Raw genomic sequence first — 18,874 nt, 5'->3', positions numbered from 1 at the left:
CTCTATCAGCCTGCATTCTGTTAGCGCATGTATGCAGTTTGGGAATGGCTCCCAGAGTCATTCTGGCCATGAAGGTATACTGCTAATCTAAATGTTGGATGAAAATGTTTATTTCAGCTTTTATTTTCCATTCCTCTCATGTTTTTATTATTTTTAATATTGATTTCAATTTAATGCTTAGGAGGCGAATATAAATATATCTCATATTATAGCAAACAACAAGAAAGATATAATCTGCCAACAAAAGAGGAGATTTTTTTAGTAATTAATTAATTTAAACTTTACCTCTTTTACAACACTGTATGCTTTTGCCACACCCTCACGAAGATCTACAGGCTGGTAAGCTAGACGACGAGAAAGGCGTTTGATCTTCTTTGTGTCATTTAAGCTAGGCCCAGGGGAAACCATGTCATAAGCTGTTTCGGCAGCTGCCTAGTTTTCAATTTCAATAAAAATAACAATATATCATTAATAGAACAGAGAATAAACCAATGATTTATGAATTATAACTATGTTTCATCCCTAACATCCCCCGTCAATGCCTCAGGACTTAAGATGTATCTTAATGTAACACATCATATAACATTTCATATAACATAATAGAACATTTATAAGCTATGCTTACAAAAGTTATTTGTAAAAGTTCAAGATTGGGTTTTGAAATTTAAAGGGAACAACTGTTTTCACAGAAATGAATTATATTTGAATCTTATTTATTAAGGATGCCAGTTACAAGACAGTTGTTCAAAATACATTTTATTTACTGCACAATCTAGATAGCTGTTATGAAGTCTTAAAGGGATGAAATATCATGTGGGAATTTTTATGTATTTAACTGATTTTTAAAATTGCTTGCTTCTAGAGAGTTAAAACAATTTTAAAACCATTAAAAATAACTAGAATAGAATATAATTCTTTATTGGCCAAGTGTGATTGCACACCCAAGGAATTTGTCTTTGGTGCATATGCTCTCAGTGTACATAAAAAGACAAGATACATTCGTCAAGAATCATAAGGCACAACACCTAATGATAGTCATAGGGTACAAATAAGCAATTGGGAAACAATCAATATCAATATAAATCGTAAGGATACAAGCAACTAAGTTACAGTCCTGCTAGAACTATGCTAGAAGGAAAAAATCAGATGAATTACACTATTGCTAGTGCTTAGAAAATCATACATAAATGTAACTCTCAGAGCCTGTTGGAAGATAGAGGCCAAAACCAGCTTTCTGCTTAGATATCTGGCCTTTGTCAACATGGAGTTGATATAACATGCATCCCATGTAGCAGTGACAACATGAAGGTTCCCTCCTTTCTCTACTACAGAGGTGTCAAACTCAAGGCCGGGAGTCTGGATCCGACCGGTTGGGTGCTTAGATCTGGCCCGCAGGGCTGCCTTGGAAATAGGATCAGCCCATGGTGCCTCTGCCAGGGAAAACAGGCTTCCAAGCTCCATTTTTGGGTGTAATGGCCTCCAACAACCCTCTGCCAGCGAAAACAGAGCTCAGGAGGGGCCGAGCTCTGATGTCATTGGCAGAGAATTGCAGGAGGCCGTTGCAGCCAAAAACTGAGCCCAGGAGCCCATTTTTTCTGGCAGAGCATTCAGGCCACCACAGGCACGGACACGAGTGACATCAAGTTGGCCAGGCCCAGCCCAGCCCCTCCCCTTTCCCAAGGTCAAACACAACCCTGATGTGGCCCTCAATGAAATTGAGTTTGATACCCCTGTTCTACTATCTTCCATGTTGCCTATCAGATCAATGGGTATTTGTCTAGTTTTAATAAAGTCAATATAACAAAAATCTAAACCATTTGTACATTGTTCCAAACCCTTGAAGTTATTCTTCATTACAGACTAGCACTTCCCTTATCCAAATTAAGTAGGTGACAGACACCTTAGTTTATTTAGCGGAAGACTTGTATGTTCATGTGTGTTCTAATATTTTATGTGCTTCAAAATTAATCAAAAAATAGTCTTCAATTGTCAGCAAGCATAAATGGAAAATATACCTGTATCGTCTGAACCATTCTGTTTGTCAGTTCTAATGCTGCCATTGCAGTACATGTACCAAAAGAAGCTGCTCCTCTCTGGAAGCCTCTCACAATACGGCCATCTTTTCGGTATTGCTCTATTGGTAACCACACCAAATCCTTTAGGCCCTGAACTGGAGGGAGAGAGAATATTACAAATAACCAATATGGCCAAGTATTTCTTCTTTAAGCAGATATGGAAAACACATTTACATATATATTTCAACTGAAATGCTCTTAATAATACAAATAATAATAATTTTGAAAAAATGTCAAGAACATTTCACAGCCTTACCTAGTTGAATGAATGAATGAATTGGCCCAACGCCTCCAAGAATACCTGGTAGTTGATTCTTTCTGATGTCATTAAGCCATTCAGATAAGGCGTAAGAAAACAGCTTATCCACACCCAGCAACCTATAATAAATAGTATTATTAATACACACACACACACACACACACACACACACACACACTCTACTGATATTTGAAAATTAAGAAAAAGAAAAGATATGAGAATTAAACTGCTTTGTTTTGTTCCATTGGTAGAGATTAACTATTCAAATAAATACGATAATTAAATAAGCTTACCCATGTCGATAACAAAGTCTCTTCAGTTTTAATTCTGAGCAATTTAACTGAGCGAGACCAATCAGAATCCCAGCCAATGTACCCTGAAAATTAAATATATTTAGTTCATCTATAAATTCATCAGAAACTAAGAGAAAAAGAAATCCTTCAGTCTGCCTTTAACATATTATGCCTATTTTCATTTAATAGTTAACTGTGGGTAAGAAATGTGGGTGGATGCTATGAGGAGTGGACACGTGCACAGATCCTGTAAATGGACAGGCAAAAAAAAAAAGATGGTAGCAGCAGTGATTTGCAACTTCTTCCTGTCTTTCCCATTGACTTTGCTTGTTGGAAGAAGGCAGGGAAGGTTGCAAATGACAATTACATAACTGTGGGATGTTGTAATGGGCGTAATTTTGCAGATCAGTCCCCTCTTTCAGCCCTATTGTAACTCTGAACATTTGCTGAATGAGTTGTTGTACCTTGAGGACTATCTGTAATGGAAATCCACAATAAGCCCAACTTTTTTTTAATATAGTAACTGTTTTCTATATGATTACTTTTCAGATATTGCTCCCAAATTCCGTATGTATTATCCTCCTATGGAACAACCACTTTCTAAAGGAAGTTAGGCTTGCTTCAACTTTATTGGCTTTCTGGAAGTTGACCAAAATAGAGCTTTTCCAAGAGGGCGTTTTTAAAATGAAATAGAATAGCGTTATATCAATTGATATATTGTGACATGGTGGCGCGGTCGTTAGAATGCAATACTGCAGATTACTTCTGCTGACTGTTATGCCAGCAGTTCGGCAGTTCAAATCTCACCAGCTCAAGGTTGACTCAGCCTTCCATCCTTCCGAGATCGGTAAAATGAGGACCCATATTGTTGGGAGCAATATGCTGACGCTGTAAACCACTTAAGAGATGGCTGTAAAGCAGTGTGAAATGGCATATAAGTCTGTTATTGCTATATAGTATTATCCCAGTATAGATGCTTTTTTTTCTGCAAACTGACTATGTTCCTAAGATCAGTGGCCTAAAAAGCTAATGAATAAACTGGGGGGAAAGCAATTGATTTGAAAGGGTATCACTGTTTATTTCAGCTTGGCAAACAGGGCAAATATTCCAGTGAATAACATGAATCCTTTATTTAAAAAAACAAAACAAAATCAGGAGATTCATTCTTTAAAAATACAAGTTTTCAAAAATGGTTGGTTGAATTCTTCGTGTGTCATTAAATTTCTAACTTGGTGTGGAATTATTCTAATTCAGCTTTGTATTATCTCCAGATCTGAAAAACGATTTGGTATTACTAAAGCAGATATGAACCCACCCACGATTAATGGAAAGAAGATACTTTATCTGACAGCATAAGGTTTAACAAACCTGATCCATAGACACATGTTTACCATGATAATCAAGACGTATCGGGACTTCTGAAGTAAATCGAAACTCTCTGAAAAGAAAGAGAAGTGGTAAGATGATACACAGAAAAAACCTCAGGGGAAAATTGAGAATGGAAAATAAAAACAATATTTACAGTATCTTAATCTCTGGATGGTGTTAGAATCAGCATTGCTTCAGCAGAATCAAGGGGCTTTTTTTAAACATAGGGCCTATCTCCAGCCTTTATTATTATTATCTAAGTAATCTGAGGGTTAGATTATTAGATTAACTGTTACAGAAGTGGCTTGTATCTACTAGAAATGTAAAGCAAGAAGTTGGTTGTAACTTTACTCTGTACTTTACTGCAGTGAAAAAAAAACAGAAGTCACTGCTTTTTTCTTTTCTTTCTATATCCTTGCATTTCTTTCTCCTCCTCTCATTTCCCTTTCTTTTCTGATCTTTATTTTCATTTAAATTTCCTATTATAATACACCTGAATAAAAAATGAAAATATTATCACAGAGGAGTAAATTGTCCACTCTATTGAAGGGAAATATTTAGCTGTGATTATATTTAACAAAACTATCTATAGTGAATTCATTACTACAAGCATCTGAAAGAAGTCGCTTGATTTTACAGGCAAAAGTGCCAAAATGGAGCTTTTGAAAAAGTAACATGAGAAGAGACAGACATTTTAGAGTAGGGGTAAGCAACCACCCACTGTCCTTCCTTTTTGCAGCACCCTGCAGATCAAACAGCCAAAATTCAGAAAACAAATATTTTTAGCAGGTGTCCAAAATGTACCTGAAAAAGACTGGCTGATCACTGAATGATGCCTCTTCATGTGAGAGATTATGGTCATCCCCATTGAGCATATCCACAGAATCAACACTTCCATTCTGACTTGATTGCTTATGTAATGAAAAAGAAATGACTGGATTTGGTTCTTTAAAACCACTCTGATGCCTGGGCAAAATACATGTTACTTCAGGACCAGGAGGCTTTTTAACTGCAAATAAAATAATTGATATTAAAATAAATAGTCATTATTTCTACATAGGTTTTCAAATTAACTATATATTTATATAATTCATATAATTTATTTTAAATGTCTATGCTGTATAATATGATTTTACATCAGAATATTTACCCTCAGGATCTGGAGTCATTAGGACTTCTACTTCTGTTGATAGGCTAGTGAAAAAATCCTTCAAGAAAAACAAGGCATCCTACAAAATAAAAAGCAGTATTTACTAAGAAAAGGAAATTATTACATTGTTCATTAGTGTTCATATGTAGAGATGGAAAATAATAATAATAATATTTACTAGCTATAGTAATACATAGTATTAACAACATTAGTACTATTACTAATTAGTATAATACTAAATAGTATACTAAACACTAATATTTGACTAATTAATCATTTGTCAGCTGGAATTTTTGAATATAAAACCCAAAATACTGTATTATTAACAATGAAGTTTATCTTACAATCATATGTATTTGAATTACATAAATACACATCTATGTATATGTGACACACCAAACACGCTCAATACATACCGTATTTATCGGCGTATAACACGCACTTTCCCCCCCGAAAAATAGGGGGCAAATGATGTATGCGTGTTATACGCCGATATACGCCAGGCGATATATGCCAGGTGCACAGAAAAGGATCGCAGAGCGCTTCGCCCCAAAAGCAGCCGTTTAGATAGATAGCCGGATGTTTTAAACGCCAGGCGCACAGAAAAGCAGCTGCTGTTGGGGCAAAGTGCTCCGCGATCCTTTTCTGTGCGCCTGGCGTTTAGATAGATAGCCGGATGTTTTAAACGCCAGGCACACAGAAAAGCAGCTGCTGTTGGGGCGAAGCGCTCTGTGATCCTTTTCTGTGCGCCTGGCGTTTAGATAGATAGCCGGATGTTTTAAACGCCAGGCGCACAGAAAAGGATTGCGGAGCGCTTCGCCCCAAAAGCAGCTGCTTTTCTGTGCGCCTGGCGTTTTAAACATCCGGCTATCTATCTAAACACCAGGCGCACAGAAAAGGATCACGGAGCGCTACTCAGCGGGGTGTGGGCGAGAGGAGGAGAGAATGGATGAGCCGTCTCTCCTCTCCCAGACACCCGACTAAAACACTTTCTTTCGCCCGCGGAAGAGCTCGGGCGGGCGAAAGGAAGCGCTTTAGACAGCGGGGTGTGGGTGAGAGGAGGAGAGAATGGATGAGCCGTCTCTCCTCTCCCCGGACTCCCGACTAAAAGTTAATAAAAAAAAGGAAGGAGGGAAGGATGGAACTGGAAGGGAGGCAGGGAAGGAGGGAGGGAGAAAGGAAGGATAGGAGGATAGGGAAAGAGGAAAGAAGGCAGGCAGGCAGAAGGGAGGAAGGTACAAGGAAGGAAGGAAGCATAGATAAGCAGGAGGGAAAGAAGGCAGGCAGGCAGGAGGAAAGAGGAAGGAGGGAACTGGAAGGGAGGCAGGAAGGAAGGGAAGGAGGAAGGGAGGGTGGAAGATAGTAGCAGTGAAAGCAGCAGTGTTCATAGTTGCTTTTACTGTCCTTTTACATTATTTACCTTATAAGTGGTAATAATATTAATTAAAAAAAAGTTCTGAGCTACCCTTATTTTGCTTCAAAGTTCTTTATTTGAAATTTAAATTTTTTTCCTGAAATTTCCCTCTTAAAATGAAGGTGCGTGTTATACGCCTGTGCGTGTTATACACCGATAAATACGGTAACTACTCATACTTTGTTTTCCTAAAAGAAAAATATAATAATAAAAATAATAAAACACAAAACTGGCTAGGTTCCAAAACAAGTTTTAATTTCTCCACAGTGAATATTTTAAAAAAAATATTCATAAAGTAAAGAGACATTCATAGTACTTTCAAAATTAATGAAAGAGTATCAAATATGAAGAGCTGAAATAATGGGTAATGTGCTGGCCTAGAAATCAGGAGACTGTGAGTTCTAGGTTTGCTTTAAGCATGAAAAACCAGCTGGGTGACCTTGGGCTAGTCACTCTTGGCACGATTCACCTCAGAGGGTTGTTGTTGTGAGAAAATGGGAGGCAGGAGCATTAGACACGTTTGCTGCATTGACTGATGTATAAAAAGATTAAAAGAATATAATAATAATAAGCTAGGGTAACCAAATGAGTAATATTTTTCTTCAAAGAGAAAACAATGGGGCAATTGGTCTACCCATCTCCCCAACATGGTGTCTTCTTAACTAACCTGGTCAACGTTGAGACGAAGTGGCATTAAAGATACCCGTAAGCAACATTCTTGTGGTGATCTGCCAGACTCAGGACGAACATGCAATGCCTTAACTGTCAACTGTTAAATGAAACATATATTGGTTAATGTTGTCCTTTTACCAGTTGGGATCATTTGTGACCCTGGCGTTATAGCTGCTTTATTGAGATGTAACATTGTTGTATGCTACATAAAGTCACTTTGGTCAGATGGGCACCCATATAAATTGCTTAAATAAATAATCAACAGAGGATTCATATAAATATGTCATCTCTTTGGATAATCACAATTTCTTTTTCTGCATTACAAGGGAAACATGAACAAAGCCAGTTTCACATTCACAGTGTGTGTGGTAGCTTTTAAATTATAAATATAAAAATAAATTGTAGCTTTTAAATCAATAACATTATATGTGGCAAATTCTAGATTTCTTGGAGGTAAAGATTGTGGTATTTAATGATTTTGTGTAACAGTTGTTATGTTTAAATTTTTACCTAAGAATGTAATAAAGTTTGCTACTGTTTAGTGCAATGTTCATTATAATGAATTAGCCATTAGATTCCAAAGGTGCTTTTTCAAGAGACACTATTTAGCCATTAGATTTAGCAATCTCTTGTTAAAAAGGAAGTTCTTCACTATCAAATGTGTGTGGTATCAGGGCTGTGGATATTAATTTTTGTCAGCATGTTATAGTAATTCTGCAAGAAGCTGCTAAGATCAGGATACAAATACTGGCTAAAACATTATCAGACTAGATTTGAATTATCAATCATTTGGATAACTTAGTATACCAGTCATTCTGAATAAATATGTCTATTTTCCACAAGAGGTATTCCAAAATCAGCTTCCATGTTCTGCAGATGACAGAGATAGTGGAAAGAGATTGAAAAGTCAATTAAGAGCCTTTCTTCTAAATAAAATAAATAAGTGTCCATCTGAGGGTGGACACTTATTCCATGTTTGATACATTCTCTAAATGGGATAGTCAAGACCCTAAAAAGTGATGGCGAACCTTTTTTGGCTCCCAGCCAAAAACAGGGGAAGCGCAGGGGGGTCGTGCATGAGCGTGTCACAGCCCTAATGCTATGCACGACACACACACTCCGTACGCATGCACGCGCGACTAGCGACACCCCCTTCGCTTTTGGAGCAGTCTTTTCACCCTCCCCAGGCTCCAGGGGCTTTCTAGGAGCCTGGGAAGGGCGAAAACAGCCTCCAACGCCCCCCAACGCCCTCCGGAGACCTCAGGAGTTTCCCTGAAGGCTCTGGAGGGCGAAAAACAGCCTGATGGGGAACCCAGAAGTTCGGGAATTGTGGCTTCCAGTTTGCTCATAGGGCTGGTTTTTGCTCTCCGGAGCCTTCAGGAAGGCCTCCTGAAAGCCCCTGAAGACTCTGTAGGGTGAAAAATGGCTCTATGGGGAACCCAGAATTTCAGGAATTATAACTTCCGGTTTGTTCGTAGAGCTGTTTTTTTAAAGCTCCGGAGGGTGAAAAACGGCAGTACGGCAAAACTAGAAGCGACTTCCGGTTTGGCCGTAGGGCCATTTTTCGCCCTCCGGAATGAAAAATGGTCCAACGAGCAACCCGGAAGTCTGTTACCGAACTTACGGTTTGCCCATAGGGCCAGTTTTTCGCGAAAAATGGCCTCAAAAGAAGGATGAAGTCAACTGGCCAGCACACGCATGCAAGTTGACAAGCTGACAGGGCAGAGCCTTGTGGCATGCGTGACATAGGTTCGCCATCACGGGCCTAAAAAGTTGATATGTATGCCTTAAATGCCCAAAACAGATCTAAAGAAGTCAAATAGCTTTTCTATTACCTTCCTTTGTAATTTTCAGAATTAAAATATTCAGCAACTCTTACCATGTTAGAATGCGCCTTTCTAGGCATCTCCTTACTACAGTAAAGATGAAGAAATTTATTCATTTGAGATGTAGCCAAGCGATCTCTGATTTCAAGATCTTGAACCATAAATATTTGACGAGATACAGGTTGTTCCGATATGCTGAGTTCACACTCTGGTTCACCTGAGGGATATATCTCATGTTGGAATTTCACCTTTTGAAAAAATGAGACAGGAAAAAGGGCAAATTTGATGGGTTAAAGTTTTAGAGAAATAAAACAAATAATGTCATTTCCCCTCTTACCTTGCTTAACTGTATTTCTATCAAAAAGTCAGGGTTCCTTCCTTTTCCTCCACAGGCAACACTACGTCCATGTCTTGTTGGTGTGTGAGAAGGAGAACTCTGAGGACTACTGGATAAGAAGAGAAAAATAATTTTTCTCTTTAAATTAGAAATTTACCTCACAACAACTCATTCAAATCTCAAATTCTTTCAGTGCACAATTTGAGTTTTGTGAACAAGAAAAGAAACTGAATGTACTACCTTGTCATCAGGAACATATAACTAAAACATAACTAAAACATTTCCAATCATGAATGAAGTAAGATTTTGGCTAGAATCACACATCAAGCTAAGACATTTTTATTATGTTTTGTTTAACAAATTACAATTTAAGAAGCAATCATTTCTTGCTTAATATAATGCTAATTATCAGGCCAGTACTCCATGATCTATAATGGTCAACCATATGCATTCAGGGAGCTCAGTCATGGCTGGTAGACCATATCGTCTCCTTCATTGCTGCTGCTGCAGTTACAAAAGAAAATGACGGAGAGGATGCATATTTTTCTGAATAACTGGAATTCTTTAAGTGAATTTCTAATTTGTAGAAGTCTAATTCTCAGCTCTTGTGTAAAAACAGAAGGGACTGGTGCTGAAATACTTACATATAAGTTTTAGCTGGAGATGTAGGTGCTATGTTCCCAAAATCTTTTCCTCCATAAAGATGCCAAATGAGTGAAATTTCTTTCACAACATAGCGCATGAGGGGAACAGGAAAATGAAGTGGTGTCTTGCTTGTATCTGCCTTTTTCACTGGTAAACTAAAATGGTTTTCTTTTATTATTATAGCATCTTCAACCATTGTTTTCACTACTGGCTCTTCTTCCTTATCCTGAAAGATTAAAGACTATTAGCACAATTGACAATTACTTTCTAATGCGTATTTTTTTCTTTTCCCATTTTTTCCCATTTTCATACTTCCAGAAGTGGTTCTATAATTTGAAACGTGTTTTGCATTAGAAATATAATTATATATTACTCAAATTAAATAATGTCAAGTGTAAAATCAGAACTGAGAAAAATAAAGAAGTTATAAATTTATAGAAATATGATACATATTTTCAAAAGGACAGTAACAGTACAAATTATCCAGAATGTTAATGTACAATGAAACAGTGAATTGTTTTATTCAAACTGATTAAAAGTAAAATAAATATGATATCAAGCACATCCAAAATATTCTGCAAAAAGGGAGGTAAAATTTGGAATTAGTATTTTCTATGATTTAGGTTTTATTTTTATCCAGACATAAAATTTAAAAAAATAAAACAAAAAGAACTAATTTATCTTATTTCCTTAATCCGAGACAACTCAAATTCGCAATGGACAATTACTTTCTAAAATAGCTAATGGACCAAAAATAATGACAAAACAAAATACTTAAAACTCACTTAATGTATACGAAAAGCAACTGAAGTCATTATTAATGCAAGCAAAAAAACTTGGCTAAAAGTCTGAAAATTTTCAATTTAGGCCAGGTTTCTCTAAATCAGCGGGGTCAAACTCAAGGCCCTTGGGTGCTTACATCTGGCCCACTGGGCCGACCTGGAGACAGTGAAGGACTGGTCTACAGTGCCTCTGCCAGCAAAAACAGAACTCTCTCTTTTTGTTGGCAGAGGCTTGCAGGAGGCCGTCACAGCCCAAAACGGAGCTCAGGAGCCTGTTTTCACTGGCACAATGCTCAGGCCACCACAGGCACCCTGACACGAATGATGCCGAACTGGCCATGCAACCGATGTGGCCCTCAATGAAATCGAGTTTGACACCCCTGCTCTAAATGGCTGGCTGGATTAATAAATATTGCTAAATGAACTTCAATCACTCCAACAAGGATTCTAATATTAAGAATATTACAAATGTACAAATTGTTAACATTAATGTTAATGACTTTCCAGATGGTAATTTTACAGTATTTTAATAGCCATAATTTAATCTACGTATCCCAAAATCTACTTTCCATTTTTAAATTTCTGATTTTTCAATAACATTGGGCGTTTCTTACAGAAATAACTGCCTTTGGTGCAAAAAGAATACAGAAGTCATCACTTTCGGAAGGTGCATCTCCTATAACTTCATTAATCATGTTGGGAGTAAATGATGTATAGGTGGGACTCGGCTCTTGGGAAAGATTCCCACTTTCATCAGGAAACAGAAAAAGATCTGAACATGCTGGTGTTGGTGTTTGACTCTTTTCATCCATGCTTCCTAGAAGAGAACAGAAAAAGTTGAAAAAGTTTCAACTTTTCCATGTAATCAAGAGATTACCAGGATAGACTGACTACATCTTTACTTTTCTAATATGGGTATGGGAAGAATAGAAATTAATCATACTTTAGCATGTCACCCAAACTCTTAAACTGTGTCAAATCTTTACTGTTTTTTGTTGAAATATGCCAGACATTGTTACAGAAAAAAGCTATAATGGAGGACTTTAAAACAAAATTAAAAGTCTTTTTTAAAGATAAAGACATTAATTTAAGAATGGTGTGGGATAAAAGAAGGATAAAGTAGGTTAAAAACTTTGGCTATAATGTACAGATGGAATAATAGGAAAATATGTGGCTGAAATTTACATTGTGTTATGATCTTAAGGAGAATTTTTATAAAAAGATGTATCATTGGTATACGTCACCCAAGAAATGAGAAAGTCTAGAATGTTTAAAAGTACCTCAAATTTACATTGGAAATGTGAACGAGAAAGAATATTTTTTGTTGTTTATCATGGATATGTTAAAAGCCAGAAAATTTTAGATTCAATACACTAATTCCCAGGATTTTAAAGACTAATATACAACTAAAACTGGAGGGTTTTCTTTTGAGACTGATGGACAAACAATTGGAAAAAGACATGTTACTTTTTATATATATATATGATCATTGCAGCAATATTATTATATACAGAAAGATGGAAGGATTCAGTATCATCCACAATGGAGCAATGATTGGCGAAAATGATGAACTTGAAGAAATGGCAAAATTCTTTGATCAGAGAAAAAAAACAATATCTATCTTTATGACTGATTAGAAACCCCTTAAAGATTTATTGCATGAAACGGAAAAACAGAGTTATGATTTATGGATTTGAAGATTAGAAAAAATAATTATAGAAAAAAATAAGTTGCATTCTAACATGGAACAAGAGGTAAATTTATAATTGCACTTATAACTGTTGTAAAGAAAATCAAAAGCTACTTCTATTTTCTTTCTTCCTTTGCTTTAGCTTTTTTCATGATTTCTTTTGTCTTAATATAGAATAAGTTTCTATGAATTTTCAATCTTCTTAAAATGTTAATAAACCATTTAATACTCATAGGTGTGCAAATTATAAGTATAATACAATGTGTTTTCTAAAAATGAAACTTAAATAGCTTTTAATTTAAAAAAATGAAACTTAAATAGCTTTTAATTAAAAATAAAGTCCAAATAGATTTTACCATTAGCTTGTAGATTAGAGGGGGAAAGCAGCTGCTGGGTTTCGATCTCTTCCATAGCATCACTCATTAAATCACGTAAAATTTGTTGATCAGCTTCAGCAAGAACTGGGCCTTGGGAAGGTGGCCAAGTAGAAGGATCTGTCTAAATAAGAAAATTATACAGAACCAAATTTGAAATGGACACCTAACAAACGTCTTCAGATGTTACTCCTGAACATCCAAAGGTATCTTAAGGCTACTGCTCCATATATTATAAGGGAACCTAGACATTTAAAGTTGTTTAAATGATCTTGGTGATCTAGTGTCCAAATACCTCCATCTTTGTTTGATTTAGCTGTCTTATTTAAAACACATATATATATATATATATATGAACATGAGTACCATTATTTTTTTAAGTAAATGAAATGAACCATTGGTTATTTTCAAAGAGGTTAGTCTATCATATAATGCAAATCCTTAACTTTTTTTATTACAACAGGCTAACACATTTATAGTAATCTAAGTTTTCATGAACTATCATTCAGTATCTCAGAAAAAACAGACAATATGTCAATGATGAAAGATTATTTCACAATAAATGTGATATACTTTAAGATGCCGCAACCTTCCTTGCTGATTTTAAAGTCTGACTGTTCTCACTTATTTACAGTTAAGAGAAATATATATTCATACCTTCACATTCTGTTTGGTCACTCCAGAAGTACACTCCATTTTAGCAGGAGGATTCAAATCACCATAACTTGCAATATATTGTATAAGATTCATCAATGCAGCACACGAATCTGAGCATGTTCGAATGTGGATAACATCACTAGAACAATGTAGTTCAAAATATGGATTGCTCTGGGCAACAGAAAGTAAAACAAGTAAAACATTTTTGATCCCTATGAAAAGTAACACACTCATATTTACCAACAAACAAAACATGTACACTTAGAAGACACACCCCCCCACCCCACCCCCCAGTGTAGTGGTTAAGGCATCAGGCTAGAAATTAGGAGATAGTGAGCTATAATTCCACCTTCGGCATGAAAGCCAGCTTGGGTAAGTCTCTCTCTCAGTCCAATTTACCTAACAAAGTTACTACTGTGGGGTAAAAACAGGAGGAGGAAGAAGTATTAAGATATACTTACCACCTTTTGATAAAAAATAAAAAACACAGATAAGAAAAACTAAAAAAGTGTATGTTCAGGAATCCAGTACAATTCTAGTCCTCCTAACTGATTTTAATTTTCTTTGTAAATAAGTCCCCTAAAGATATTTTATTTATTTATTATTTATTTATTTATGTTTTGGTATGTGTGCATGTGTATGTGTGCGTTTTATATTCAAAATTAGCCTTATTTTGTCAAAATTATAAATAAATAATTTAGTTCTTAATGTTTTAACTCACCCTCTCTTCACCAGATTCAGATTTCACTGTCTTTATGGTCAGTTCCAATAGTCCCATATCCATAACTTGAACGTAATCTGGAAAAAAAGAATAAAAATATATGCTTTAATACTGCTTCTTTGGCTTTTTTATTTTTAAAGAAAACTAATTAAGTCTTCACACATTTTAAATTCAGTTTCCATATTAATGTATAGTAAACCCCCTAACCATTTTCAACTTTTGTCATTTCCTCTATTATACAATACATAGTTTAATGTGATTTGTACAGTAGCAATTTACATCATTTGCATGAAGTAAACTGCCAAATATACTTCAGTAAGAACAGATTTCTTTATTTCCAGGGTGAATCCTAAATAGTTGTTTGCTCAGTTGCATCCAATGACTGTTAAATGGGGGTCAGTTAAATTGAGGTTATACCGTAATGTAATTTCCTCCTATTTAACAACCTTTTAGCTTTATTTGTCCAAGCCATCGGCTTATTATGCACTTCCCGCTTAATACAAAATAGTATTACAATTAATATTTAAATCCATTTTAATCTAGAGAACATCAGCAGATAAATCAACAGATACCGTGTTCATCTTTAAGGGGTGTTATTTCACATCTGATTGGGAATGAATTTAATCAGCATATACATATATGGCCATTACTGTGTCCAACAATCAGGGTCCAAGCTACTCTCACCTCCCACATTTCTTGTTTTTTTTTCTATCAAATATTCTGTTTGCTTGCTACTATTCCTTTCCTGCTTGGCTGGGAAACAATAAACATTTTCATCCTGACTCAGCACGCAAGAATAAAGAGTAGAAGAGAAGGTAAATGGATGTATACATGGAACTAAGTCTGCAAATAGCGAGAAGGAAACTGGGCAAATTGGACTACTGCAACGCTCTCTACACGGGGCTCCCCTTGAGATGCACCCGAAGACTGCAGCTGGTCCAGAATGCGGCCGCGCGGGCTATCATGGGGAGTACTAGATACTCCCACATAACACCTCTCCTGCGCGAGCTGCACTGGCTACCTGTGGTTTTTCGGGTGCGTTTCAAGGTGTTGATTACCATCTTTAAAGCGCTCCATGGCACAGGACCTAGTTACCTGCGGGATCGCATCCTCCCCCATACATCCCTGCGACCAATTCGATCTCACAGGGAGGGACTCCTCCAGGTGCCGTCCACTAAGCAAAGCCAGCGGGCGGCGCCCAGGAGTAGGGCCTTCTCTGTGATGGGCCCAACCCTCTGGAATGACCTCTCCCCCCGATATTAGAACCACCACTGATCTCTGCTCCTTCCGCAAGAAACTCAAGACCCACCTGTTCCAATTAGCTGGCCTGGCCCATTTATAGTCCTATTCCTTATCCTCCTGGCAGTTATTTTTAATTTTGGGGTAGATTTTCGGGTAGATTTTAATGTTGTTTCTAATTTTATCATTACTGTACAGTCTGTATATCGCCTCCTCTATGTATATGTATGTATATGGTTTTTAACTCTGACTGTACACCGCCCCGAGTCCCTTCGGGGAGAGGGAGCGGTTTATAAATCTAAATAAAGTAAAGTAAAGTAAAGGATAGGAAAGTGAGAACAGAAAAAAAAATAAGGAAATGAGGAAAATAATTGAATGTGTATGTGCAAGGATAGAAAGATGAAGACGGAATAGATCTTTGAAATCTGTTTCAATGGCCTGTTATTGTAGACAAAAATAAGCAAATGAAGCACTGAGTAAAAGAGTACCTTAAATCTGAGTTGGCCCTGCTCATTTTTAGACTTTCATGAGTTTTAGCTCCAAAGTGTATCACTATTTGCATTTCTGGCTTCAGCTAGAAAGATTAGTTGCCACCACAGATGTCTTTTAAGATTAGACGACGGCTATAGTGTCTTAATATACTCAAAAAAGCTAGAGATCCAATTGACATTTGCCTAACCAATCCTATATGCTTAATATTGTACCACTTTTCAATATCCTAACTGGCTACGTTTGATTCTCTGGGTTCTTTTCAATGCAAAATGCACTTACCTTTTTGGAGATTCACAGTAGCATTACTTTTGTCAGATAAATGCAAAGCAGCCTCATCCAAGATTATCCTACAGCCAAAAAACCCTAAATTGTGTATTTGGTATACAAATAAATGATGCATTTAACAACTTATCTAAAGAATACAAATGTGATCATCATCTTAACTTTGCACTGTTATTGAATTTGTTCTGGTAAGGCAGTTTAACTACAATTAGGAATAGATTCTCAAAGTGGAAACAAAATTGACATGCAATGTTCATTGAATCGCAACTGGGAAGATCACAATAAACTACATACAAGCAGTCTTTGGTTGTCAGGAAAAAGTGAAAAACTACAAGAATGAACTTTTAAATACGAGTTATGGTAGAGGAAAAAAATATGGGATTGTTCAAATACCAATTTAAGTTTTATTGGAGTCAAAGCTTCCAATAAAACTACATATTTATGTCTTCGAACAATAATCCTATAGGCCAGAAATCAAGGGAAGGACAACACGTAGGGAATTATTTTTTTAAAGTTTAAATTGTTGTTGAAAATCTTACAAATATTTCAAAACAAGACTATATGCATAACACGTTTTGTCCTATTTCGTTTCAATGTCAATTCCAAATTCATGTTTTAAAAACAGAAGTGGGTGATTCAACGTTAACAATTATAGATTTACAATGGATTTTTGTTACTTATGAAAAATTCAAACATTGAATTTCATGAAAAGTTCATGTTCATCCTCATATATGTTTTTTATATTTTCATAACACCTAAAATAAAATGTAAAGGTAAAAATGAGGCTGTTGGCCTTTTAAATGTTACCTGAGAGTAGAAGATGATTTATCCAGTGCCATGCTACTTGAAATGCTAAATGTTTCAACAATAAGAAGACATCTAGTTGGTAAAAATAAAGGCCTGCCAAAAAAAAAAAAAAAATCCCACCAATATTGTTATTTTCAAAAGTTTGGACCAAGTATTTATAAGATTTAAGACTGACAACAATCTTCTCATTTAACTTACTTGTAATTCAGAGCACAACTCCAGAGATGGACGTGAAATGTTGTAACGGAGGCTGGAGGATTATATCCCAATACAGGTTCATCAGAAATATTCAAAAAATACAAAATCTACAATTACAAAAGCATAAAAGTAGACCCATTGATTTCCAATTATCCACAACTTAAGGCTACTTCACAACATATATTAAAAACTGAAATATTAGACCCAGTAGTAGCTTGCATAGTTTTACTATCCTGCTGCAGCTTTGGTCATTCAAATTTTGTTCCTTACTATGCTACAGCAAAACCTTTGAGTGTAGGTTTCTAGGAGGCACCCAGGCCTAAGGGATGGGGGGAAAATAGAATATGCTTTGAGGCGCATACAGAGCTCTGCTAAGCTGTTATTGGATAGAATCTTTCATTTGTGCTTATAAAAACTTACTGAGGTTGCAGAGCATTTTTAAAAATACATTTTAATACTAATAAAGAAGTGAGAAAATGGGGATGGTGAAAAATAGCTGCAACATTAAAGTGTTGCAATGCTTTTAAGATATATTTTTATAAATTTTTATTTTATCCCATATTACAAGTAGTTCTCAACATATGCTCATGACTGGGGCTGGAATCTCGATGGCTCAGTAAAGTGTTGGTTAAGCAAGATGTCACTTGACCAATTTGCTCAACTACCGCAATCCTAGTTATGGTGGTTAAGTGAACTCGTAGGATGTTAAGCAGATTCAGTCCCAAGGAGCAATGAAGTACCTCAGATGAGTGGGGGCAGCCCTGGGAGGCACAGTAGAGGCAGTGCACAAGTTCCAGAATGAAGGGCTGCACTTGGTGGCAGCAATGTTGATGCAGAGGCTTGTAGGCCTTCAACAGTCTCTGCCGTTTGCCTCTGCTCCCAGGCCGTGACTTCAGCCCTAGCCCCTTTGCTGCCACTGAGAAATGCTGCCCGATACCCCACACCCACCTATTTCCTTTGTGACCTAGACTAGGTGCCCTGCAGCATTTGGCTGTAATGCTGGGGCTGAGCTTAAAACAGAGACCCGGGGCCATTAGTAGTCTCAGCCAGTTGTCATTCCTCCAGGCCTCATCTTCACCTCTAAGCACTACTGCTGCCACTGACAAATGTTGTGAGCTGTTCTTCAAGGTGTACAAGCCTGAGGGGAAGTGTGATTGCCCTGGCTACCTAATCCCCGCTCCTCTGATCTGCCTTACACCACTCACCTTCATCTATTTTTCTCCTCCTGCTGAAAGGCCTGGGCAACATATCTGAGACAGCTCGTACTCATGCCAGACCTTCTTTCCGCAAGCCACTATGCATCATTCTGCAAGCCTTGTGCAGTTTGGAGAATGAAGCTATGGAAACACCGCAAGTCTCTCTGATCCAGAGTTGAAAATCTTCCCTGTCAAAACCCAAGCAGGATTTTTAGCACTGAGTGGAGATATAAGTTTCTCTGATCCAAAACTGAAACTCCTCAGTGGCTAAAAATCCTGCTTGGATTTCAGCATGGACCTTTTTCGTCAGTCCTCTGAAACTAGAGGGACTCTTCTGAGCAGGGGACAGAGGCATTTGACTTTCTGGGGAAGCTGGCAGGGAAGATTGCAAGTGGTG

The 18,874-nt window shown here is 36.8% G+C and overlaps 1 protein-coding gene across 1 annotated transcript in view; it reads right to left on the bottom strand.

Annotated features, from left to right (window-relative positions):
- The window catches only part of ATG2B (autophagy related 2B), a 65,604-nt gene that overhangs the window by 5,587 nt on the left and 41,143 nt on the right, over positions 1-18,874 (bottom strand). Inside the window, exons 24-41 of the mRNA XM_081934625.1 lie at positions 17,282-17,388; positions 17,084-17,176; positions 16,274-16,341; positions 14,264-14,340; positions 13,543-13,713; positions 12,868-13,009; positions 11,436-11,638; positions 10,039-10,265; positions 9,395-9,503; positions 9,111-9,305; positions 7,227-7,328; positions 5,146-5,224; positions 4,800-5,004; positions 3,996-4,065; positions 2,628-2,710; positions 2,332-2,453; positions 2,016-2,170; positions 286-432 (exon numbers count right to left, since the gene is read on the bottom strand). Coding sequence (XP_081790751.1) covers positions 286-432; positions 2,016-2,170; positions 2,332-2,453; positions 2,628-2,710; positions 3,996-4,065; positions 4,800-5,004; positions 5,146-5,224; positions 7,227-7,328; positions 9,111-9,305; positions 9,395-9,503; positions 10,039-10,265; positions 11,436-11,638; positions 12,868-13,009; positions 13,543-13,713; positions 14,264-14,340; positions 16,274-16,341; positions 17,084-17,176; positions 17,282-17,388 — 2,355 coding nt within the window. The remainder of the gene's footprint in view (positions 1-285; positions 433-2,015; positions 2,171-2,331; positions 2,454-2,627; positions 2,711-3,995; positions 4,066-4,799; positions 5,005-5,145; positions 5,225-7,226; positions 7,329-9,110; positions 9,306-9,394; positions 9,504-10,038; positions 10,266-11,435; positions 11,639-12,867; positions 13,010-13,542; positions 13,714-14,263; positions 14,341-16,273; positions 16,342-17,083; positions 17,177-17,281; positions 17,389-18,874) is intronic.

This window comes from Natrix helvetica (assembly GCF_964273705.1).
Source record: "Natrix helvetica genome assembly, chromosome: 1".
In the NCBI taxonomy this organism is placed as follows: domain Eukaryota; kingdom Metazoa; phylum Chordata; class Lepidosauria; order Squamata; family Natricidae; genus Natrix; species Natrix helvetica.
This window is presented reverse-complemented; position numbering and strand designations above follow the sequence as displayed.